This window comes from Mobula hypostoma, chromosome 19 (genome assembly GCF_963921235.1).
Source record: "Mobula hypostoma chromosome 19, sMobHyp1.1, whole genome shotgun sequence".
NCBI classification, from domain to species: domain Eukaryota; kingdom Metazoa; phylum Chordata; class Chondrichthyes; order Myliobatiformes; family Myliobatidae; genus Mobula; species Mobula hypostoma.
The window spans coordinates 9986420-10012992 of NC_086115.1; the positions used below are offsets into that span (position 1 = coordinate 9986420).

General features: G+C 42.2%; 1 protein-coding gene across 1 annotated transcript in view; it reads left to right on the forward strand.

The window, feature by feature from the left end:
• got1 (glutamic-oxaloacetic transaminase 1, soluble) overlaps window positions 1-25611 on the forward strand; it is a 78275-nt gene extending 52664 nt beyond the window's left edge. Inside the window, exons 7-9 of the mRNA XM_063071315.1 lie at window positions 1999-2164; window positions 9809-9951; window positions 23354-25611. Coding sequence (XP_062927385.1) covers window positions 1999-2164; window positions 9809-9951; window positions 23354-23499 — 455 coding nt within the window. The 3' untranslated portion in view covers window positions 23500-25611. The remainder of the gene's footprint in view (window positions 1-1998; window positions 2165-9808; window positions 9952-23353) is intronic.
• The last annotated feature ends 962 nt before the right edge of the window (window positions 25612-26573 follow it).

Here is a 26573-nt window from a genome sequence, read left to right on the forward strand (position 1 = left end):
TCTCAGACTGGCTGTCTGTAGTTATGAGCCAAATTTCAGGGAACTAGCAGAAATTATTCAGCCCCGGTCATCACACTGAGTGCGACAGTCAATTTTTATTCATTTATTTTTCGTGTTGAAATAAAATTAAATAATGAAACTTAGAATTAAAGGTGTGAAGTATTGTAATATTCTTAAAGAAAGACAGCTGTGGCCTGTTTGATATGCTAGTTACAGTGTTTTCTTGTTTGAATTAATTTGTGTAATTCAAATACAATTAGCCCAAATAAAAGGCCTCAAATTGGAAGTACAATCTGAGCTGATTTTTCTCTAAACGATTTAGTAGGTAGATCTTGCCTTTGACTAAGGTCAAGGTAGGGGATCTTGGGCTTAAAAAGATTGGTGACCACTACTGTAAAATAACAAGCCATGAAGGGCCACAAGGTAAGGGAGAACAGATCCTCAGCACACCAAGACTAGAAACAACTGGTTGAGGCTGGCTGGTTTCTATGAGTGAACATGAATTATGGATGAGAGCTGGGTTTAAATAGATTGCAGGTGGTGATGGCAGGTAACACCTGTTAGCTGGGAGGGCTGGCATATGCAGGCCTGACAAGTGTAGTGTTTAGGGTAATGTTAGAGAAAGTCAAGGTTGAGTTTATTGTCATCTGCACAAGAACATGTATGCATGGGTGCAATGAAAAACTGACTTGCAAAAGCATTACAGGAAGATAGCATTCGATAAGTAGCATTCACGAGGAAAACATCAATTACAGAGCAATTGGAGCAAAAGTCCAGTTTAGTGAAAAATGATCAAAGTGTTGCTAAACTGTAGTTATTTGGGTTGGTCAGCTGGTTCAAAAACTGAATGGTTGGAGGAAAATAGCTGCTCTTGAACCTGGTGAGGTGGAACTTAAGGCTTCTGTACCTCCTGCCCTATGGTAGCTGCAAGACATGGCATCACCTGGATGGTGGGATCTTTGATGTTGAGGTCGTGAGAAACTGTTTCCTCCTATGGTTGACTTGATTTTAATTTTAAAGCTTGTCCATTCACAGAGGACTGACATCTTTACCCAGGTTCAGATTTGAAAATGTCAAACTTGATTGCACAGAAGTATTAAAAGTTGACAGAAACAAGGCGGATGAAGAAAACTTAAGTCATCTTTCAATGAATGGTAAAACAAGCTTTGACGTGAATAGCGTCCCATTGCTCCTTTCCAGTTTAGGCCACAAGGGTATTTTGTTATACCCTTTGGCTAGATGATGGTTGGTCTGTATTGGGTGGGCCAGGATACGCATTAATGAAAAATATTAGCCACTAGTAGCCACGCTGCTTAATGAAACAGGTCTCTTTGTGGAAAGGTGAGAGAATGATGACAGAACTATTTAATAATATTCACTATGCCTTGGGAAATATCCAAGTGAAACATTACTTAGTTAAGATTTTAGAAAGAAGCTTTTAAACATTTCGCTCTGTTTATCCAACCATATGTTTTGCTCTTTTTGTTCATTGTGATCACCGCATCACTTGACCTACAAGCAATCATCTTTTAACCACAAAATAAGAAATTAGATTCATGACAGTTGAGGGCTGACTCCCAATGAAGGCATTTACAGTATATTTACCTTTTTTTCAAAGGAAAGTTGAAGATCGAATATAGAACATTGAATAGTACAACACAGCACAGGCCTTTTGGCTCATTATGTTATGCACCCTTCACTCTCTCATAGCTCTCCAGTTTTTTTTTCATTCATGTCCCTACCTAAGAATCTCCTGAATGTCCCTAATGCCTCTATCAGCACCTCTGGCACGCACCCACCACTCTGTGTAGAAAAAAAACCTGTGAGGCAAATCTTACACTACACACTTAGTTATAATCAAGATTGCATGGTTTTGAAGAAGGAACTGGATCAGAAGTTAATTGGACACACATGGCTTGACTGCAGTGGATGAGCTGAATTGCTCCTGTAAAAAGTCAGTCCAGATTTGATCTGTTTCTTTTCTCTCCCTGTCTATAGATGAGAGAGTTGGAAATCTGTGTATTGTGGCAAAGGACAGTGACAATGTGAAACGGATTCGATCTCAGATGGAGAAAATAATCCGTACAATATGGTCAAACCCTCCGGCGCAAGGAGCTCGTATTGTAGCCACAACACTTAATGATCCAGATCTCTTTGCAGAATGGTGAGTGCATGGTGGTAGAGCTGTTTTAAAATGCACTGGAATAGCACTGTGCATGTAGAGGCCTTTTGACAGAAACACTAGCCCAAGTAGTTCCAACCCTTGTTCTTCTTTATGCTCGCCTTTGCTTTCCTTTGGTATATTTCAAGTTTCCTTTTGAATTAATGAACCTGCTCCTATTGCATACTAAGATGCATTGTGCATAAAATTGTTTTCTTTCGCCTGGAGGAGCTCAGTAGGCTAGGCAGCATCTACAGAGAAGAATAGACAACTGATGTTTCGGGCCCGGAAAGTCAACCATTTATTCGTCTCCATAGATGCTGCCTGGCCTACTGAGTTCCACCAGTGTTTGTGTATATTACTTTGAATTTCCAGCATCTGCAGAATCTCTTGTGTTTATTATATCTAGTCTGATTCTTAATGTTAATTAACATTAATTTATTAACTTTTGTTTGCTGGAAACTCTTTCTCTTTAAATGCTTTTTGAAGAAAGTGAGAGCTAAAGATGTATTGGCATCTGTTATACTTGTTAGCATGAAGCTGATGCAACTCCCTACTCTGAAGAGGTAGGAAAATATTCTCCCTCTTTCTCCATTACAGTTGATTTTACATTTGCAAGTTTGACACTAATTTGTCTAAGGCCAGAGGTGTTAAGAAATGTTTAAATATCTGAATATGGACAGGCAGAGCTTTCCAAAGTAAACCTGAAAATAGTTTTGGAAAGTTACTCCAAAGTGCGGTAGTAGGGAGTGAGATCTAAAGTTGTAATAAATTACATAAAACAAAGTGCAGACTTTTGGGAGTCAGACAAAGGTTTGGAAATTATTTATTTACTGATTTCAAGGTAGAGTATGAAGTATAGACCCTACTGACCCCTTCGAACCGCACCGCCCAGCTTAATCACAGGACAACTTACAATGGCCAACTAACCAGTACATCTTTGGACTGTGGGAGGAAACCAGAGCACCTGGAGGAAACCCACACATTCCACAGAGAGGACAAGATGTACAAACTCCTTACAGGAGACTCCAGGATTGAACTCTGATGCCCCGAGGTGTAGTAGCGTTGCATTCACTGCTACGCTATGGTGGCACTGATAATATTGCTGATCCTACAGCTTAATGGAGAACACCATAACCTATAGCTGTGCTTTCAGCACACATAAGAAAATGAGTCAGTTTGGTCTAGGGAATTAGAAACCATTGGCAGGCATCGGAGGTGTCATGGAAGGAAATGGGAGGAGAGAAAATAGGAAGCAGGTTCCTTTAAGCATCAACATTACCCAGTCTCTTATAATTTACACTCTACTTTTCATATTTTTTCATATTACAATCCATCTGAACCCTCCTAACCACTTCACTCAGATTGTCTTCATCCTCTTAGAAACATAGAAAACCTGCAGCACAATACAGGCTCTTCAGCCCACAAAGCTGTACCGAACATGTCCCTACCTTAGAAATTACGAGGGTTACCCATAGCCCTCTATTTTTCTGAGCTCCATGTCCCTATCCAAAAGTCTCTTAAAACACCCTATCGTATCCACCTCCCCCACAGTTGCTGGCAGCCCATTCCACGCACTCACCACTCTCTGCGTAAAAAAACTTACCCCTGTCATCTCCTCTGTACCTACTCCCAAGCACCTGTGCCCTCTTGTGGCAGCCATTTCAGCCCTGGGAAAAAGCCTCTGACTACCACATGATCATTGCCTCTCATCATTTTATACACCTCTACTAGGTCACCTCTCATCCTCCATCGCCCCAAGGAGAAAAGGCTGAGTTCACTCAACCTGTTTTCATAAGGCATGCTCCCCAATCCAGGCGACATCCTTGTAAATCTTCTCTGCATCCTTTCTATGGTTTCCCCATCCTTCCTGTAGTGAGGCGACCAGAACTGAGCACCGTACTCCAAGTGGGGTCTGACCAGGATCCTATACAGCTGTAACATTACCTCTTGGCTCCTAAATTCAATCCCACGATTGATGAAGGCCAATGCACCATATGCCTTCTTAACCACAGAGTCAACTTGCGCAGCAGCGTTGAGTTTCCTATGGACTCGGACCCCAAGATCCCTCTGATCCTCCACACTGCCTAGAGTCTTACCATTAATACTATATTCTGCCATCATATTTGACCTACCAAAATGAACCACTTCACAGTTATCTGGCTTGAACTCCATCTGCCACTTCTCAGCCCAGTTTTGCATCCTATCAATGTTCCGCTGTAACCTCTGACAGCCCTCCACATTATCCACAACACACCCAACCTTTATGTCATCAGCAAACTTATTAACCCATCCCTCCACTTCCTCATCCAGGTCATTTATAAAAACCACGAAGAGTAAGGGTCCCAGAACAGATCCCTGAGGCACACCACTGGTGACTGACCTCCGTGCAGAATATGACCCATCTACAACCACTCTTTGCCTCTTTGTGGACAAGCCTGTTCTGGATCCACAAAGCAATGTCCCCTTGGATCCCATGCCTCCTTACTTTCTCAATAACCCTGGCATGGGGTACCTTATCAAATGCCTTGCTGAAATCCATATACACTACATCTACTGCTGTTCCTTCATCAATGTGTTTAGTCACATCCTCAAAATATTCAATCAGGCTCATAAGGCACGACCTGCCTTTGACAAAGCCATGCTGACTATTCCTAATCATATTATACCTCTCCAAATGCTCATAAATCCTGCCTCTCAGGATCTTCTCCATCAACTTACCGGCCACTGAAGTAAGACTCACTGGTCTATAATTTCCTGGGCTATGTCTACTCCCTTTCTTGAATAAGGGAACAATATCTGCAACCCTCCAATCCTCCAGAACCTCTCCCGTCCCCATTGATGATGCAAAGATCATTGCCAGAGGCGCAGCAAGTTTTCCCTCGCCTCCCACAGTAGCCTGGGGTACATCTTATCTGGTCCCGGCAACTTATCCAACTTGATGCTTTCCAAAAGCTCCAGCACATCCTTTTTCTTAATATTTACATTCTCAAGCTTTTCAGTCTGCTGCAAGACATCACTACAATCACCAAGATCCTTTTCCATAGTGAATAGTGAGGTAAAGTTTTCATTAAGTACCTCTGCTATTTCCTCCAGTTCCATACACACTTTCCCACTGTCACACTTGATAGGTCCTGTTCTTTCACATCTTATCCTCTTGCTCTTCACGTACTTGTAGAATGCCTTGGGGTTTTCCTTAATCCTGCCTGCCTAGGCCTTCTCATGGCTCTTTCTGGCTCTCCTAATTTCCTTCTTAAAACTCCTTCCTGTTAGCCTTATAATCTTCTAGATCTCTAACATTACCTAGCTCTCTGAACCTTTTGTAAGCTTTTCTTCTTGACTAGACATACTACAGCTCTTGTGCACCACGTTGCCAGCAGCTATGTACCTATGCAGAACTCCACACAAATATCCCCTGAACATTTGCCACATTTCTTCGGTACCTTTCCCTGAGAACATCTGTTCCTAGTTTAAGCTTCCAAGTTCCTGCCTGATAGCCTCATAATTCCCCTTACTGCAATTAAACGTTTTTCTTGAAGCACCCCAGCTTCTAATGCATGGAGACAGGAGACTGCGGGTGCTGGAATCCTGAGTTTTAAAAAAACAAAACTGCTGGAGCACCCTGGTGCGCAGTCTCTACCTGAACACCCACAGTCGTGACAGCTTCCACACATGCTGCCTGACCCACAGAGTTCTTCCATCAAGTTTACCGTCATCTGCACAAGTGCAATGAAAAACTCACTTGCAGCAACATCACAAGACAGTTTTTAGATTTATAGTATTACTTTTTTTAAACCTAATGCTTGTCCATCAGTTTTTCATTTTTGACAGACCCTTAATTCACACTGCTATATCTGGCAGCTTTTGTATGATTTCCTTCTGAAGATACATGAAATAACTATATTATTTCCCCTGCCATTTAGAAGCTTTCCCCTCTCTGTGATGGGGTCCACATTTGCTGTTTGCTAGTCTTCCCCTTTATAGATACCGATAAAAGCTTTCATAGTCTCTTTTTATGCTTCTCCCAAGTCAACTTTTGCATCCTGTCTCTTTCTGAATTGGTTGTTCTCAAGCCTTTTGCTATTCCTGGCAATTTTGTGAGCTTTTTCTCTTGATTTAATACTATCTTTAATTTCTCTTGTTTGTCACTCATGTATGCATTTTCCTTTTGAGCTTTTGTGTCTTAAAATATAAATAAAAATACTGACTTTATTAGTTACAGGAGCAGAATCCGGTGTGGGCTTCAGCTGCTGTAGCCCATCCACGTTTGAGATGGTGTGTGTTCAGAGGTCCTCTTCTGCACACCCACATGGTGATTCGAGTTACTATTGCCTTCGTGTCTGGCCGTTCTTCTCTGATCAACATCACTGTTGCAGGTTTCAGCCGCCAGGCTTCGACTTCTGGGTTACTGATCAACCTGCAAATTGCACCTATCTTCTTAAGCTCCCTGGTTACAGAACTTTCTTTTGGTTTTTGTCATCTTCTGGTTACATTTACTTTGCCATCATAAATTGTTTTGTGATGGGAGCCTTCCATGAGCTTGTCACACTGTACCTGCACCTCCCTGTCAGTGGGTGGCACAATGTTGCAGTAACTCTGTATGTCCCATCTCTTTGGCCTGAAATGCAGAGAAACAGGATCAACTCCTTCTCCATCTCTCCATCCTAAGCTGCATTTAAACTACAAATAATTATCAAATTATGTATTAAAATGAGGCAGTACTGTATGTACACTCAATGGCCACTATTAGATACATCTATCCTCCTGCTCATTAATACAAATATCTAATCAGCCATTCATGTGGCAACAACTCAGTGCATAAAAGCATGCAAACGTGGTCAGTTGTTGTTCGGAGCAAACATCAGAATAGGAAGAAATGTGATCTAAGTGACTTTGACCGTGGAATGATTGTTGGTGTCATATGGGGTGGTTTGAGTATCTCAGAAACTGTTGGTCTCCTGGAAATTTTACACACAACGGTCTCTAGATTTACAGAGAGTGGTGCTAGAAAAAATACATCCAGTGAGTGGCATTTCTTTGGGGGGAAAATGTCTTGTTAATCAGAGAGGTCGGAGGAGAATGGCAAATCAGGTTCAAGCTGACAAGAGAGCTTCAGTAACTTAAATAACAACATGTGACAGCAGTGGTGTGCAGAAGAGCCTCTCTGAATGCACAACATGTCGGATCTTGAAGTCGATAGGCTTCAACAGCAGTGGACCATACTGGGTTCCACTCCTGTACTCAATAAAGCAGCCACTGAGTGTATATTCAAACCGCATTTGGTTGCTTTGATTTAAATCTTCCTTGCTTTTTAATAGCTGAGTAACATTCTTGGTTTAGACTTCTCTGGCATTATCATGGAAATTTACACCATATTCTGCCGAATATACGCATACTGTAATCGAGCCACGGGAGATTGACAGCATGTAACAAATGGTTATATAAATAATCTGCTGAAATATATACAGAGATGATAAAAAACTTAGTTGAAGAGCAAGTGGATCCTGAGGGGAAACAACTTCTGTCAGGATGGTGGGAATGTGGAATGAGCTGCCAGTGGAATTGGTGGACGTGGACTTGATTTCAATCTTTGAGAAATTTGGACGGCTACTGTATAGGGATGGGACTCATTTGGAGGGGTATGGTCAGATGCAGGTCGTTGGGATTAGGAAGAATAATAATGTGACATTGACTGGATGGGCCAAGGAGTCTATGGTGTTCAATAATTCTATGACTCTCTGGGAAAGAGCTGGCCAGATTTAGAAATTAAATTCTAGTTCTTTGGGTTCATTTTTTTTGAGTGTGTGGTTGCTAGTAGCCGAATAAAGGAAATCAGTAATGTGTCAAAGGGCAGATTTGGAGTATTGAAAATAGACACCATGATGACAGTATTCAGTCAGTGTGCCCCTTCCAAACTACCTGTTGTAGGTTTATAATTTATTTATTTTTATATTGTACAGCCAACACTTGAGTCCTCCAGCTTTGCCACTGGATTTTCCCATTGAAAACCAGCTGATTTTTCAAAGGATCATTGAACACACGCATATCTGTAATTCTTTTGCTACTGTTTTAACATATACATTTTAAAATTTTGATATCTTTCATATAGTATTCTGATTAACATTCAGCAGTGTTAGTTCATCAGCTTGACTAAATTTATTGAACCATGCTGATAACTACCAGCATGGAATATGGAATCTTTTACTCAGTTTATGTCATAACTTACTGCTAATTACGCCACTGGTGTTCAGAGTAGCACTGAAAGTTCTCCATCTCTGGCGTTGTTCATGCATCCTCTCGGTTTTCACTACCATCAGTCACGCAAGTCCCAGGTGGAGACTCAGGAATACCGTCACACTCAGATGTAGGAGGAATCTTCATTGCTGCTTCTGTAACAATTTTGTTTTATCAGTCAGGGTTGTTAGCCTTGAGCTGAACCCCCGAACCTGGAGGACCAGTGGACCGCTTTTAGTCTGGCCTCTACCTTTGACCTGTTTGGCATGGGTGATCCTACCAAGAGCCAAAGCATAAAGCCTTGACTTCAGCCAACATAGCTCTCTGGGTCATTGAGACACACAGGCCTCCAAACCATGGCAAGGTTGTGGTCCTCTTGGAGGTTTATGCCATAAGTTTAGTGTTTTTTTCTAACCTTGATAGATCCTATGGGTCCTTAATTTTAAACTGAGTCTTAGGGAATGTCCCGCAGGAAAAAAAAACTTGATTTCTTATTCTTTATTTGATTCCAAATCCACTAATGCACCTTTACCTTCAAGTCCTACACAGGAGGTTGCAGTTTCAGTCTCATGGTCCTTCCCTTCAGAGCCATTATTCCATTATCCAAGTTCACATGCCACAGTACCAGTAATAATTGGCGGTGATTTCTAGTAAGTTGCCAAGCAACAACTATTTGCAAACTGATTGTTTTCTCATGTACTACTGGTGCAGAGCACATGTTAATGCTCACTGATGCATTCATTGGCAAAGCGTGTTTGGTGAAGATTTGAGATTTCCCTCCAAGAAAGGGAGGATCTTAATGGTACACACACAAAAATGCTGGAGGAGCTCAGCAGGTCAGGCAGTAGCAATGGAGAGGAGTAAACAGTTGACTTTTGGGCAAGTTCCTTCATCAGGACTAGTTGTTAGATGTTAAAGGTGCATCTGAAGAAGTGCAGTTAACAGTTTAAAGGCACAGGAAATCAAGTTTGTTCAAGTTTATTGTCGTCTGGTTGTGTGTGTGTGTGTATACACACACACACACACACACACAACCAAATGAAACATTAAAGAAAATAAAAATTTCTGGTAGCATCTGTGCTGAGCCAGGAACACTGAAATCAGTTTTTGTGTTTTCATCAAGTCTACAAAGTCAGGGTGGAAATATTACATACTGTACCAGAGAACATAACTCTAAGGAGAGCAGGGGAAAGTGTAAAGGAGATTTACAAGGCAATATTTTACATAGTGTGGAAGGTGACTGAAATGCAGCCAGCTTGGATCATGGGCCAGAGGTCCTGTTCCTGTCCTGTATTCTAGTGTGCCATTGGCTCACTCACCACATAGCAGAGTCAAACCTGGGACTTTTCTAGGTGTATGATCACACCAGGTATGTGATGCTCACTGATTCTCTCTTAACCCTTTCCCCTCCAGGACAGGTAACGTGAAGACAATGGCTGACCGAATATTTCTGATGCGATCCCAACTGAGGGAAAAGCTGGAGAAACTGGGGACACCTGGCACTTGGAATCACATAACCCAACAGATTGGGATGTTCAGCTTCACAGGACTGAATCGTATGTATCTAGACTGTAGGACTGCTGCATTGCATTTACATTTGATTTTCTTCTCAGAAAATTGTAGGAATGTGTAGATAGCATTTATAGGAACTCAGCTCATTGGATTTGAATTAGTCTGTAGCTTAAAATGAGACCTAAGATTGATACTTAAACTGATGGAATATAATGAACACAGAGTAATGTCTTCACTTTGCACCAATCAACATATTTTGGTCAAAAAGTGGCTTAAATACTTGATAACTATGTCCTGTGTTTAAGATTAAAACTCTGTTTGTCGTGTGAAGTGAGGTGCGTTGTTTATGTCAATGACCAACACAGGTTGAGGATGTGCTGGGGGCAGTCTGTGAGTGTTCCAGTATCTAGATATGCCCACAACTTACTAACACTAACCTGCATGATTTTTGGAATGTGGGAGAAAACTGGAATAGCCCTAGGAAACCCATGTGGTCATGGGGAAAACGTACTCATTACAGCGATGGGGACTGAACCTGGATTGCTGGTGTTGTAAAGCATTGTGCTAACCACTACGTTACCATGCTGCCCTTTCTTCAGAACATTCAAAGTTCTCTATCTTAAGCATGTTTTAATGTATACAGAGATTTCCAACAAAACAATGAGGAGAGGAAACCTGTAAGCAGATATTGAAGTTGGGTGACTTATGCCCTCTACTCTTCACTGAATTGACCTGGTCTAAAACTCACGCAGCACAGTACTGCAGCAAGTATAGTTACTGCCTCACAGTTCAATGGTCTGGGTTTAATCCTGACCTCTGATGCTGTTTGCATGGAGTTTGCATGTTCTCCCTGTGATATCATGGGTTTCATCTGGATGCACCCGTTTTCTCGCACATCCCAAAGACATGGCAACTGAGAGGTTAATCTAAGAGATTCTGTAGATGCTGGAAATTCAGAGCAGTGCACATAAAATGCTGGAGGAACTTAGCAGGTCAGGAGGCATCCATGGAAATGAGCAAACAGTCAACATTTCAGGCCGAGACCCTTCTTCAGTGCTGGAAAGGAAGGGGGAAGATGCCGGAATAAAAAGGTGGGGGAGGGGAAGGAGGCTAGCTAGAAGGTGATAGGTGAAACCAGGTGGGTGGGAGAGGTAAAGGGCTGAAGATGAAGGAATCTGACAGGAGAGGAGAATGGACCATAGGGGAAAGGGAAGGAGGAGGGGACCCAGGGAGAGGTGATAGGCAGGTAGACAAGAGGCCAGAGTGGGGGAATAGAAGAAGAGGGGAGGGGAAGGACTGTCAGATGTCCCTCGTGTGTAGGTGAGTGGCAGTGTTGATGGGAATTTACAAGGACAATTCATAATCAGTTTTTTAAAACACCTAAGAAATAATCCAACTATTTTCTGCAGGCATGTATTGAAAATTGCAATACTGGGAGTAAGTGAGGAGTGATGCCTTGAGGTTTGTTGCAGGAATTTGCTATGGGCAGGTTTTAGAGGAGGTTGCATAGGCCTCCTCTAACATGTGGTACTTGAGATCTTGGCTGGTGCCAAGTGCCTGCTGCAGTTTAGACTCCGGGATCTTCAGCTGTTCCCAATTCTTGTGACTAGTCCATTCCTCCGTTAGTGCACCTGGCAAATAGCTCGGAAATTTTTGCAGATTTTCACTGTAGCATTTATTGCCAGCAGCTGCAGAGTTTGCACACACCATTATAGAATGTGCCTGGGGTCGTCTCTGTTTATTGTCAGTCTAATTGTGTTGAAAGCTCTGAGCAGCCAGAAGAGTTCTTACAAAGACCTTCAAAAATGCTGTTGCCAAAGCATCTGTCTTGCAGGAGTCTCCAAACAACTGAGCTCTCTCTAGCTATTTCTAAAGAATGCAGTGGCTTTTATTCCAAACAAAAACTTCCTATCTGCTAGAATTTGTCCTGTGCACCATTTCCAGTGTTCACTCTGTTTGCCTCAGGAGTTGGAGTGAGGTGGGGGACCTGCAGATGAAGTTCACCTTCTTCAGCGATTTTGTTCCTTTTTTTGCTCGTCTATGTAGTTAACAGGTTATATTCAAAGTATTGTATTACAGTGACTGCTCAAAGCCACATGGGTTTCTTCTGGGTACTCAGTTTTTTCCCACAGTCCAAAGATGTACTGGTTAGAAGGTTAATCGACCATTGTAAATTTTCTGATGATTAGGCTAGGGTTAGGTAGGTGGGTTGTAGGGTGGCATGACTCTTAGGGCCATAAGGGCCTGTCCTGCGCTGGAACTCTAAATAAGAAGTAAATTTAATATCAAAATACATATATGTTACCTTATACAACCTGAGATTCGCTTTCTTGCAGACATTTACAATAGAACAAATAAAATCAATGAAGAACTACACACAAAGACTGACAAAAGTGCAAAAGAAGTCAAACTGTGCAAATACAAAAAGAAACTAATCATAATTCATAATATTAAATAAGAATACTGAGAACAAGAGTTGTGGAGTCTTTGAAAGTCAGCCCGTAAGTCGTGGTATTATTTCAGTGTCGAAGTGAGTGAGGGAGCACACCTGGTTCAGGTTGTTGATGGTTGTCGGTTAATAACTGTTCCTGAACATGTTGGTGTGGGACCGAAGGCTCCTGCTCCGAATGGCAACAGTGAGAAGAGAGCATGGGCTGGATGGTGGGGGTTATCATTGATAATGCTCTGATCCAACCCAGGACACTGTAGCATATTTTGAACCTTGGTGTTCAACAGTTAAAGACTGGAAGGAAGAGGGGGAGTGATAATACTGTTGGCAAGACTCTGCACTGTGACTTCTGAGAACTGCTGTACCTAGGACCAGAATGAGAGAGTGAACAGTTTATACCAACAACAGAGTTGCAAAGGTGACCTCGCGACGGGGGTGCCTGGTGGCCTTCTGATTCCTATTGTGATTAAAGTCATTGAGTCATACAGCCACAGTAACAGGCGCAACCTTTGGTTGTCATCCATGCCAACCAAAATGCCCCATCTAAGCTACTGCTTGTTGCTTGCATTTGGCCGTTATCCCTCCGAAGCTTTCCTATCCAATATACCTGTTCAGGTGTCGTTTAAATATTTTAAAAATTTCATATATAATTATTTTTATATAATTCCTTGTAACTGTTGATGGTTTTTTTTTTGTTGCATGCTGCACCCAGCATATTCCGAGTAACTATATTTGCCATTTGATCACTGATATTGAACTAGCCTCAGTAACTTCCATTGGCAGCTTGCTCCATAGACGCACTGCCTTCTCCATGAAGAAGTTACTCCTCGGGCCCCTTTCAAATTGTTCCCCTTTCATCTTGCCCACGAGTTTTTGATTGCCTTTTCCCTGGGGGAGAAAGGACTGTGTGCATTCACTTTCTCTAATCCCCTCATGGCTGCTGGTTCGGGGGGTCCACGGCAAGGTTGGAACTCCATCCCCATCCCTCATGCTAAATGCCTGTTAACTGAAGAATTGTCTTAAAGTCATAGTCAGGCAGCACAGAAACAACTTGTCCATGCTGACTGTAATTCCCAGCCAGTTAGTCCATAGCCCTCCAAAGCTCTCCTATCTCTGTAATCTTCAAGGTCACCTGAAGATCACTTTCTTTCCCCCTTCAGCTGACCTTGTGTTTGTGTGAATTGAAAAGAAGGCTTAAAGGAAACAAAAATGTATTTCAGGTGAGGAGATCACGCCCTGTTCTTCATCTTCACTTGAGTCTGAGACCTGCCATTTAGGTTTGGTACTTAATGCCTTGTGGTGTTGCTAGATTCATCCTTTGAAGGAATGGATTCAGGAGGAAGACTTACAATAATTGTATTCCGGGCAGCACGGTGACATAATTTTTAGCATAATGTCATTACAGCACCAGTAACCTGGGTTCATTTCCACCCCTGTCTGTAAGGAATTTGTATGTTCTCTCTGTGTGACCTCGTTGGTTTCTTCCAGGTGATCCTGTTTCCTCTCACATTCCAAAGTAATTGGTCACATTGGTGTAATTGGACAGCACATTACCGTGCTGTACCTCAAATAAATAAAACTAAATACAGTAAACGATTTTAGTCTGGAACTGGGAGTGGCAGTGGGCTTGTTTCACAGTTAGTGTGATCCACAGCCTCGTATTTGAGCAGTGTTGTTGCAGTGCTCATTTACTGTCACTGCAGGTCATTCCATCTGACATGCTCCTTGAGCAGCAGTCCCACAACATGGTGGAACGTGCTGTGTAATCGATCCCGCTCCCTCTGCTTTGTGTGATTCTTCACATTTGTTGGTCAGTGGGTAGCATGTTGGCAGTGGGATATATTTTTGGGGGCATTGTTTTTCATGCTCAGTTTGTGGAAGAACCTGATATAATGCATCCAGTGAAGGAGCTCAAGGTTCAGCTCCCTGGATTCGCAGACCCTCATTGTCCATATTAGAAGTACAGGTTGCAGTTTGACAGGGACACTATTCTTGAAAGGAAGCATTGCTTGTAATGTTCTTGTTTTAACACTAGTTGGGAGATGATAAGATGTTGTGTTGTGACTTTGAAACATAGAAGCAGAATGAGGCCATTTGGCCCATCGTCTGCTCTGCTGTTCAATTATGGCTGAGTTACTATCTCAACCCCATTCTCCTGCCTTTTCCTAGTAACCTTTGACTCCCTTACTAATCAAGAACCCATCAACCTCTGCTTTAAATATACCCAATGACTTGGCCTCCACAGCTGTGTGTGGCAATTAATTCTACAGATACATCACCCTCTGGCTAAAGAAATTCCTCCTCATCTCTGTTCTAAAGGGACATCTTTCTAAAGGTGCCCCCTGGTCCTAGACTCTCCTACTATTGGAAACACTGTCTCCAGGTCCACTCTATCCAGGCCACTCAATATTTGGTCGGTTTCATTGAGATCCCCTTCATTCTTCTGAACTGTAGTGAGTGCAAGACCAGAGCCATAAATTGCTCCTCATACATTAATGCTTTTTTGTTCCCGACATCATTCTTGTGAACGTCTTCTAGCCCCTCTTCAATGCCAGCACACTTTAAGAAAGGAAGCATTGTTTTTAATGGCCCCACTCTTGCTCTCCTTAGCATTATGGGTTGTGGCATTGGGAGATGATTTGGTAAGATATTGCATTGCATTCTGTAGCCACTAGTTCTGGAAGAGTTAGTTTGAATCGATTGCCCTCTGAGTTGCTTAGCTTAGTGACACCATCTGAACACCCAGGCTTGGTTTGAGAGTTGTGAATGGAATGAGTATAAAAGATGACCTACCAGATCAGTCTTTACAAATTCTGGTTTTGGGAGTTCTGGATTTTAAATTAGAATCCTAATGGCAACTGAGATGATTATCTGTTATTTTCTATTGGAATTAGAATTGGTTTATTATTATCACATGTACCAAGGTACAGTGAAACTCTTGCCTTGTACAAGATCCAATCATTACACAGTGCATTGGGGTACTACAAGGTAAAATTATAACAGCATGCAGAATAAAGTGTTACAGTTACATCGCAGGTAGACAACAAGTTGCGAGATCATAATGCATTCACCACCATTGCATCTGTTCCAAGGATGCAACTTTCCATTCCAGGATATCATAGACGTCTTCTTTCTTTAAAGAATATGTTTTCCCTCGCTCTACTATTGATGCTGCCCTCACCTGCATCTCCTCCATTTCCTGGCTCACCCCATCTTCCTGCCGCCTTAATAGTGATAGAATCCCTCTTGTCCTTAACTGTCACTCCGTCAGCCTCTGCATCCTCTTCAACTTCTGCCATCTCCCAAGAGATCGTACCACTAAACATATCTTTACCTCCACCCTCCCCACCGCCCGCTTTCTATGAAAGTCACTTCTTACGCAATTCCTTTGTCCATTTGTCCGTCCCCACTAATCTCCGTCCAGGCATTTTTCCCTGCAAGCGGCCTAAGCACCACACCTGCCTATACGCCCCCTCTCCCACCTTCATTAAGCACCACAAACGGCCTTTTCAGGTGAATCTGCTGGTGTCGCCTATTGTGTCTGGTGAGGAGACCTGTTGTAAGTAAGGGACCTCTTCGTAGAGCACCCCCCCCCCCCGCACCATCCGCTACAAGCTAGACTTTCCGGTGGCCAAACATTTTAATTCCAATTCCCATTCCTGTTCCAACCTGTCAGTCCATGGCCTCCTCTTGTGCCAAGATGAGGCCACTTTCAGGGTGAGAAGCAACACTTCATATTCTGTCTTGGTGCCCTTCAACCTGATGGCATGAATTTCGATTTCTCCTTCTGGTAACCACACTTCCCCCACCCCTGTTCCTCTATTCCTCACTATGACCATTTACTTCTCATCGGCCTGTTACTTCCCCCTGGGTCCCCTCTTCCTCTCCTTTCTCCAAAGGTCCACTTTCTTCTCCAGCACTCGACTTTCCCCACCCACTTGGGACAATCTGCTGGAGGAATTCAGTGGGTTGAGTAGCATCAGTGTAGGGGTCGGAAAGCATCGTCGACGTTTCAGGTCAAAACCCTGCATCAGGAGCCTATGTATTTTGGTAGATTAGATTAGATTCCCAGATTCTCCAGTGTTAGGTTTAATTTGTCAGTGCCTTCAAACCAAGAGGTTCTGCAGATGTTAGAAATCCAGGGCAACACACACAAAATGCTGAAGGAACTCAGCAGGTTAGGCAGCGCTGTGGAAAAGAATAGACAATCGACACTACGGCTGAAACCCTTCATTAACACTGTTGCTTCCTCTTCATAGATGCTGCCTGATCCACTGGGTTTCTCCAGCAGTTTGTGTGTGTGTGTGTGTTAGGAAATAATATTTCATTGGTGCCATATGCAATTAACAAGTAATGCCAGTTTACTTTCTCCTTATTGGCAAACAATATGTATTTGCTTTTAAATTCGAAAATATCTGAGCGATGGATTACTTTCAGATGGGAACTCAGTTCTCTGGAGTTCCAGCTGCTCCTTCGAACTCAGCTCCCCACTGGAGTACAGAACTGGTGGCTTCACTGTTTGAATAAATGAAGCAATTTTCCAAAAATACCGTTGGTGGGTCTATCTGAGCCATACACTTCCTGCTGAGGGATAACACTTATCTTGTTTTTATTTGTTGTCTGTTGCTTCCTGTCCCCTCTCGTCAAGGGAATTCAGTTTGCTGTTGGTTTCCGTGCAAAACCACTCCATGTAGGATGTGTCTGTTTTCAGTTGGAGGCATTGCATGGACGTTCCATCTGTTTTTCCCTCTCTTGGCTCAGGCAGTTAGTACAGGTCCTGTGGTATTATTCAGAGCAGAGGAGACAGAACACCCACCTCAATTAATGTGCCAAAAACCATTTTTCATTATGGCCATTCATTTCAATTAATGTTTGCAGAGTCTTGCCATGCATTAAATTGACCACATAAGAGGCTGGAGTTGGGAGCTGGCTCATTACGAATGAAAGGTGTTAAGATGATGAGATGGGGGATCATGCAGCTTTCTTTCTCAGTTAACACGTTGTCTGGACACTTTTGCCAGCCTGAAACCATTAGTCATCCTCTGGATCATCACTGTATAAAATGATTTCACGTCTAAGGAAATTTTCTATTTTATTATTTCAGAGCTTGTCACAGTGAAAACCGCAGTGAGAGGTGTTGGTGGAATAGTGGCAGTCTTTGTTAGTATTCACAGCTCACTGGGTTCACAAAGGACCCTGTTACTTCACTTTCACTCTTTACATGCCTTTTAATTCAAAACAACTGCCCTAATTGATAAGCTTCCCCCTGCCCAGCCGATCTTTGGACCATACAATACCTTAAGCAGTAATGTTATCCAGCTGTTCTGCCTGTGTGTTTTGCTTTGGATTATTGGAGATTCACAAAGGGCTGAAATTTTTATATTCAAGAAAGGGGGGCAAAAAAATCTTTGCATCATACTTTTAATGAGAAGCAGACTGTTTGGTTTAGTAAAAGAGCTTGTGCAATTTGAGAGTCTGTTGAGAGTGTCTGTTTTGGTGCCCTGAAGCAGTCAATTAGATGAACACATAACCTACCACCAGGGTCCTTTGATGGTATGAGGAGGTATCTCTTTCAATTTGGAAAAGGACCCCAGGTATCAGATAAAGAGTCCACACTCGGACCCTCCTCTGTCTCAGAGTAGAGCTGGTTCTGTGTGATGCTGGCTGAAGGGCTAGGTAGACGCACGGTGTCTAACTTTTGACAGCTCTGAATTAACCTGCCAGACTTATAGGGACATGGATAGCCTGACAGAATTTAACCAGTTCAGTTGTGTGCCAGAAACACGCATACGCACACACACACACACACTTTTTTTCTTTCTCGAGATCCAAGGTTTCATGTTTTTTTTGCATCCTTCAGCATCTGTCCTCTGCTCTTTGCTCAACATCAATCACCAAATGATCCCAAATACACCACAGGACACTGTTTTATGTCAGCATATTGTGGTGGGAATCTGATTGCATGATTTCTTTTCCCCTTCTGAGTAGAAAAGCCAGTGACCTTGCTAACAGATTGAGGCCACAATTCATAGAACACTACAGCACAGTACCAGGCCTTCAGCCCGTGATGTGCCAACCTTCTAGCCTACTCTCAGATCAATGTAAACCTTCCCAGCTATATAGCCCTCCATTTTTCTATCATCCATGTCCCTATTTAAGAGTTTCTTAAATATCTCAGAATCAGGTTTAATATCACCGACATATCATGAAAAGTGTTGTTTTGTGGCAGCAGTACAATGCAACACATAATAAAAACTATAAATTACAGTAAATATATTAAAAAATTAAATTGAGTAGTACATAAAGAGAGCAAAAAAATAGTGAGGTAATGTTTGTGGGTTCATTGTCCATTCAGAAATCTGATGGCAGAGAGGAAGAAGCTGTTCCTGAAATGGTCAGGGTCCTATACCTCCTCCTTGATGGTAGCAGTAAGAAGAGGGCATGTGCTACATGATGGAGGTCGTTCATTATGGATGCTGCCTTTTTGAGTCATTGCCTTTTGAAGGTGTCCTCAGGTTTCTAATGTTTCTGCCTCTACCTGACACCTTCTGTGGGGTGGGGGAACTACCTGACATCCCCCCCATACTTTCCTCCAATCACCTTAAATCTATGCCCCTTTGCATTAGTCATTTGTGCCTTGAGGGAAAAAGTGACTGCCTGTCCACTTTATCTTTTCTTCTTAGCATCTTGTACACCTTTATCAAGTTACCTCTCACCCTCCTTCGTTCCAAAAAGAAAAGCCCTATCCTATGAATTTACTCAACCTATCCTCATAAGATATGCAAATTCACTAACCTCTAGAATTTTTTTTATCTGACTTTTGAGTGACAGTTCACCTGTTTCTCATAAACTAACAGGAGTGTGTAGGCATTTTCTTGGGATTCAGCAGCCCATCTTTCATTCTGGTTCACTGGACGATTGTGAATGTAATGCTGAAACAGTTTGGCTTTTGACGTTTCGAGTTAGTTACTGCCCGATACACCAGTGGCTGACTGGCAAATGGTCCCAATCACATATCCCCACATAACCCTGCGCATGCCTTCACGAGTACAGTGAGGAATGTCTTATGATAGGCTGAGCGACCTAGGACTTTACTCTTTGCAGCGAAGGAGAATGAGAGGTGATTTGATGGAGGTGTACAAAATGGTAAGAGGCCAGAGATCTTTTCTCCCCAGGGTGGAAGTGCCCAATATGAGGGGCATAATTTTAAAGTTGGAGGAAAGTATGGTGAGGGGGGGAGAAATAGTCAGAGATAGGTTGTTGTTTTTTGTACAGGAACAGTGGTGAATGCATGGGGTGATGGTAGAGGCAAATGCATTAGGGACACTTAAGGGACTCTGAGATGGATGATAGAAAAATGGAGGGCAATTTAAAAGGGAAGGGTTAGATTGATCTTAGAGCAGGTTGATTGTGGGCCGGACTATGCTGTACTATTGGTCTATGTTCTGTGTTCTATCTGGCTTAAAGCTAAATTGCAAGGACAAAATGAAGAGTGCACCATTTGGAACCAAAATCTGGGATTATGAGAAAACTAATATACAATATGCACATTACTTGGGTTCCAAAGCATGTACTCTTGATAGACGGGACAGGAGATGGCCCACTGCTTGAATTGAATTTCATTTGAACAGGGTCACCTGTTTTAACAATGAATCATTCCCTCATGGTTCACTGAAAGCCAAACTGATTATGCACCCAGGTCGCACACTGGAGTTTGACTTAGTCCATAAAACCATAAGACATAGGAGCAGAATTAAGCTATTCAATCATGGCTGAGTTATTACCCCTCTCAACCCATTCTCCTGTCTTCTCCCCATGACCTTTGAAGCCCATATTAATCAAGAACCTATCAACTTCCACTTTAAGTATACCCAACGTCTTGCCCTCCACAGCCATCTGTGGCATTGAATTCCACAGATTTCATCACCAGCTATTCATGCTGACATCAGAGTCCTGCTGATGAGCTAAAGTTAACACATCTAGTATTCATATATGGTCATACTTAATCCTATTTATTCAGATGTATATGCGCTGAAAACTTTGCAAGTTCAAGGTTGCTGATCGGTTCCTCGAATCAATTACAAAAAAAATCATTTGGAAGTCAGGTTGCTTGCCAAATCCACCAGATATTGTGAAGATCTGCTGCAGTTGATTTTTAAGATTGACTAAGAAGAGGATGCAAACTCACATTTAAAATAGCACCATTATTGTTACCCAAGCATTAATTAGATATAGCAGTTCACTATTTAAGGCCATGAACTTCTGGGTAATTAACCCTTTCCCATTGTTTGGCAAAGTAGAACCTTCAAACTAGTGTATCATTCTGTTTAGCTGCCACAGTTAGGTGTATGTATGTACTGTCAGTCTATTTAGCTGTAAAGGTTAATTGCCTCTGGTTGGGCTGGTTTTATAAGATGAAGTTACACACTATACTGCCCTGTATTTTCATTCAATGGCCACTTTATTGGGTATAGGAGGTCCCTTATAAAGAGGTCACTGAGTGTAACTTAAGCACTGCTTTCCTGTACTAGCTGCCTTGTTCTTGATTCCCATGCTATGCTGACGCTGGAACGTGGCGACACTTCTGGGCTGTCCCCAGCATACCCTCAGATACGTTGGTTGCACTTGTCTTAATTGCTTGTTGAGTCTGTGTGTTAACTTCCAGTGAGTGGTGTGCAAAATATGCAGATCATTCTGAACAGCAAACCCTTCAATCTCTCATCATTTCACTGTAATAGTCTGCCTTTCTGCCACAGTGCAGATTATTCTGTATTATTGGGCTTTCTGTCGTGTATATGCAAGTACAGTGAGGTACATGCACAATGGAAAACTTAGATCAGTATCACAGGTGCATAAAACACACAGAACTTAAGCTATGCATTATATTTCATAGGGTGTGTCTTTGACCAGTCAATCAGTCTGCAAAGATCAGTTCAAGTTTAATTGTCATTCAACCATACACAGGAATACAGCTAAATGAAACAGAGTCCTGCCGGGCGGGCCAAGGTGCAAAGCACAGTACCAACAGTTGCACACAGCACACATAGAGCATATAGTGTAGAAAAAGATACAGTCACATCAAAACTCTGTTTAAGAATAAAATATCGTAGCCCAAGTCCCTGAGACTCATGGCCTGCAGATTAATGGTGCATTAAGAATAATTACACTGTGTGTGTGTGTGTGTGTGTGTGTATGTGTATCTATCTCAAGAAAAAGTATGTGAACCCTTGTATTTAATAACTATTAGAATCTCCTTTAGCAGCAATAACCTCCACCAAATATTTCCTGTAGCTGCTGATTAGACTTGCACAACAGCGAGGAGGAATTTTAGACCATTCCTCCATACAAAACTGTTTCAGTTCATCAATATTTCTGGGATACCTTGTATGAACAGCCCTCTTCAGGTCATGCCACAGCATCTCAATTGGGTTAAGCTCTGGATTCTGACTTGGCCATTCCAAACATTATTTTTCTTCTTTCTAAACCATTCTGTTGTTGATTTACTCTTGTGTTTCAGATCATTGTCTTGTTGCATTATCCAACTTCTATTAAGCTTCAGGTGACAGACTGCTACCCTGACATTCTCCTGTAAAATGTCTTGATACAATTTGAATTTATTGTTCCCTCAACGATTGCAAGTTGTCCAGGCCCCTAGGCAGCAAAGCAGCTCCAAACCATGCTGCTTCACAGTTGGGATGAGGTTTTGGTGTTGGTGTGCAGTGCCCTTTTCCCTCCAAACATAGCAATGTGCATTTCTGCCAAAAAGTTCAACTTTTGTCTCATCTGCCCATAGAACATTGTACCAGAAGCGTTGTAGAACATCCAGGTGGTTTTTTGCAAACTTGAGATGTGCAGCAATGTTTTTTTTGAGAGCAATGGTTTCCTCTGTGGTGTCCTTCCATGAACAGCACTCTCCTTCAGTGTTTTTCCTATAGTGGACACATGAACAGACTTTAGCAAGTTCCAGAGACTTCTGCAGGTCTTTTGTTGTTACCCTTGGGTTCTTTTTCACCTCCTTCAGCATGGCACGTTTTGTTTTTGGTGTGATCTTTGCAGGATGCCCACTCCTAGGGAGAGTAGCAAAAATACTGAGTTTCCTCCATTTGTAGATGTTACTGTGGACTAATGAACATTCAGGTCTTCAGAAATGCTTTTGTAGCCTTTTCCAGCTTCATGCACTTCTACGTTTCTTGTAAGGTCCCCTGAAAGTTGTTTTGATCAAGGCATGGTGCACATAAACAGATCTGGCTTGAGAAGACCAGGCACTGTCAGTAACCTGACTTCGTGTGTTTTTTTAATAGGGCAGGCAGCTCTACACCCCACACGTCCAATCTAATCTCATTGATTGGAACACAGACTCTGAGTAGTGTTTGTAGAAGGCATTATTCCAGGGGTTCACATACTTTTTTGAACCTAGACTGTGATTTTTTAAAATGGTGTTCTCTGTATTGACGCGAAGAAGTACAATTGTTTGTGTGTTATTAGTTCAGGCAGATTGTGTTTGTCTATTATTGTGACTTAGGTGAAGATCAGACCATATTTTATGCAGGAAACCAGGTAACTGCAAAGGGTTCACAGACTTTTTCTTGCAATTGTGAATGTGTGTTTGTGTGTATACCCTTTGTCCAAAACTTGCAAAAGTTTGTAAACCAGGAAGCAGAATATCACAAGGGTTGTAACCTAAAGCAGGAGAACTAACCCCTGAGTATCTTTCTGAAGTTCTATGATTATTTTATTTAACATTCATATGAGACTTTTTCATAGTAGTTCATTATTAGTTTTGACATCTTGTTGAACATTAAACATTCTTTTACTTCTTCCTTAAAGACTAATAGGATAATTTATCATCCAAGTTCAGATTTCCGAGTCTGAATAAGCATATGTTTTTAGTCATTGTTTTCCATTTCACAAACCAAAATCTAAAGGTGAATTTGCAGAGAAAAAACAAATGCTGACCATTTATCCGCTTTCTCCCCTTCCCTCACCACTCCCAACAGCTTCTCAGGTCGATTACATGGTTAAGAAGAAACACATCTATCTCATGAGCAATGGCCGCATCAACATGTGCAGTCTGACCACTTCCAACCTGGATTACGTGGCAGAATCCATTAAGGAAGCAGTGACTGCCAGCCAGTGCCAGTGAACAAGAACTTGCTTCCAAAGTAATCTGTAGATGTGACTGCATGTGATGGTGGGTGTTTGTTGGTGTTGCAGTCTCTCATGCCTTATGCTTAACTTCATCTAATATCCAATTGAGAGGGAAGCCCTGAAATTAACACTTAAATAGAGAAGCACTAATTTAGCTCTATCCCTTGGTTTACTATCTAGTCAGGATGTTTAATTTTATCTTTATAATTGTAGAACAATTCAATTGTTTTTAAATATTATTTTACAGTTATTACTGCACACCACGTTATCTAGAAATTTCAGTGTACAGCATGGTTGGTCAGTTTTAAAACTTTATGAATATTTGCAAATGTGTTTATTTTTTCATTTTTCCTTTAAACTAGTCCCCAAGGACAGATTCGTAATTTTTAAACAAAAATCTCCCTTTTAACATGGGCAAAGTGGTCATGTAAAACTGTAAAATTCTGACAGTCATAAAGTCACACAGTAGGGAACTGTCCTTCAGTCCAACTGGCCCATGCTGGTCAAGGTGCCACCAAGCTCCTCCCTGTGTTTGGCCCACATCCTTCTAAGCCTTCCCTTTCCGTATACAGGTCGACCTTCACTAATCCGGACTACCTGTAATCCGGCACTGATTATGCTTAATGTGATCCTTCTGTAATTCGGCATTTTCACTAATCCAGCACTCCTCAGGTCCCAGTGGTGCCGGATTAGTGAAGGTCGACCCGTACTTGTCTGAATGTCTTTGACATTTTGTGGTTTCCTTTTTCCAGAGGAAAACCTTGGAAAAGTTTAAAGGCAGGAAAGCAAAAAGGCTTTTAATTACTACAGGAGTGATGATGAGATGGGGCAAGTGAGGCATTGAATAGAATAAATTGTTGAGAAAAGTTTTTGTCCATAGGTTATCGTTTATTCAATCCCACTCAAAGCCAGTGGCAAGCTTCAAGGTGAACTGCACTGTCAGACTTCCAGTGGATGTGAATATTCAGCAGTATGCAATAATTTTCAAGACACATTTGTAGATGCGCTCAAATTGATCTGTCGTGTCAAGACTTGATCCCCTAGAGCAGGGGTTCCCAACCATTTTTATGCCATGGACCAATAGCATAAAGCAAGGGGTTCGTGGACTCCAGGCTGGAAACCCCTGCCTTACAGTGACCAGGGTTGTTGTCAGTAAACAGTCCAGTCTCGGAGCCAGGGAGCTTAGCCAATGTGAGGGGGCAACTCATTTACTTCATATATATTATCCTGTGCTAAACTGGCTGATGGGCTAATTGCTCGTTTCTTTGACCTGTTACTTAATGAACTCTAATGGAAGCAAAATTCATTGAATAGGATCAATACCTCAGGGAGAGAAGTAATTCCATCCAGGTTTATATGCCTGTTATACTTGATTGAGTTGCCATAATTATACAGCCGTGATGATGCCTTACACTGCTGCAGTTTGAACTGTAACCATTTAGCTAATGTGACTGAAGGATCAGTAGGGAATCACTAATTTGGGCGTAATCCGTATTGAAACGGTTTAAAGGCATAGTGAGGGCATTAACCTGTTTGATTCAGGAAGGTTTCTGAAGGGAGCAATGCAGCGACATCAGAACTGAGTCAGATAATCCTAAACCTTTACAAATTAATTGCAGATTTTTAGTCTGAAAATAGTATTTGTGATTCACAGTGTTAAATATCTAGTCCTGTATAGCACTTTAAAAACAGTAACATAGAAACATAGAAAATAGGTGCAGGAGTAGGCCATTCGGCCCTTCGAGCCTGCACCGCCATTTATTATGATCATGGCTGATCATCCAACTCAGAACCCAGCCTTCCCTCCATACCCCCTGACCCCTGTAGCCACAAGGGCCATATCTAACTTCCTTTTAAACATAGCTAATGAACTGGCCTCAACAGTTTGCTGTGGCAGAGAATTCCACAGATTCACCACTCTCTGTGTGAAGAAGTTTTTCCTAACCTCGGTCCTAAAAGGCTTCCCCTCTATCCTCAAACTGTGACCCCTCGTTCTAGACCTCCCCAACATCGGGAACAATCTTCCTGCATCTAGCCTGTCCAATCCCTTTAGGATCTTATACGTTTCAATCAGATCCCCCCTCAATCTTCTAAATTCCAACGAGTACAAGCCCAGTTCATCCAGTCTTTCTTCATATGAAAGACCTGCCATCCCAGGAATCAATCTGGTGAACCTTCTTTGTACTCCCTCTATGGCAAAGATGTCTTTCCTCAGATTAGGGGACCAAAACTGCACACAATACTCCAGGTGTGGTCTCACCAAGGCCTTGTACAACTGCAGTAGTACCTCCCTGCTCCTGTACTCGAATCCTCTCGCTATAAATGCCAGCATACCGTTCGCCTTTTTCACCGCCTGCTGTACCTGCATGCCCACTTTCAATGACTGGTGTATAATGACACCCAGGTCTCGTTGCACCTCCCCTTTTCCTAATCGGCCACCATTCAGATAATAATCTGTTTTCCTATTTTTGCCACCAAAGTGGATAACTTCACATTTATCCACATTAAATTGCATCTGCCATGAGTTTGCCCACTCACCCAACCTATCCAAGTCACCCTGCATCCTCTTAGCATCCTCCTCACTGCTAACACTGCCACCCAGCTTCGTGTCATCCGCAAACTTGGAGATGCCGCATTTAATTCCCTCATCCAAGTCATTAATATATATTGTAAACAACTGGGGTCCCAGCACTGAGCCTTGCGGTACCCCACTAGTCACCGCCTGCCATTCTGAAAAGGTCCCGTTTATTCCCACTCTTTGCTTCCTGTCTGCTAACCAATTCTCCACCCACACCAATACCTTACCCCCAATACCGTGTGCTTTAAGTTTGCACACTAATCTCCTTATGTGGGACCTTGTCAAAAGCCTTTTGAAAATCCAAATATACCACATCCACTGGTTCTCCCCTATCCACTCTACTAGTTACATCCTCAAAAAATTCTATGAGATTCGTCAGACATGATTTTCCTTTCACAAATCCATGCTGACTTTGTCGGATCATTTCACCGCTTTCCAAATGTGCTGTTATCACATCCTTGATAACTGACTCCAGCAGTTTCCCCACCACC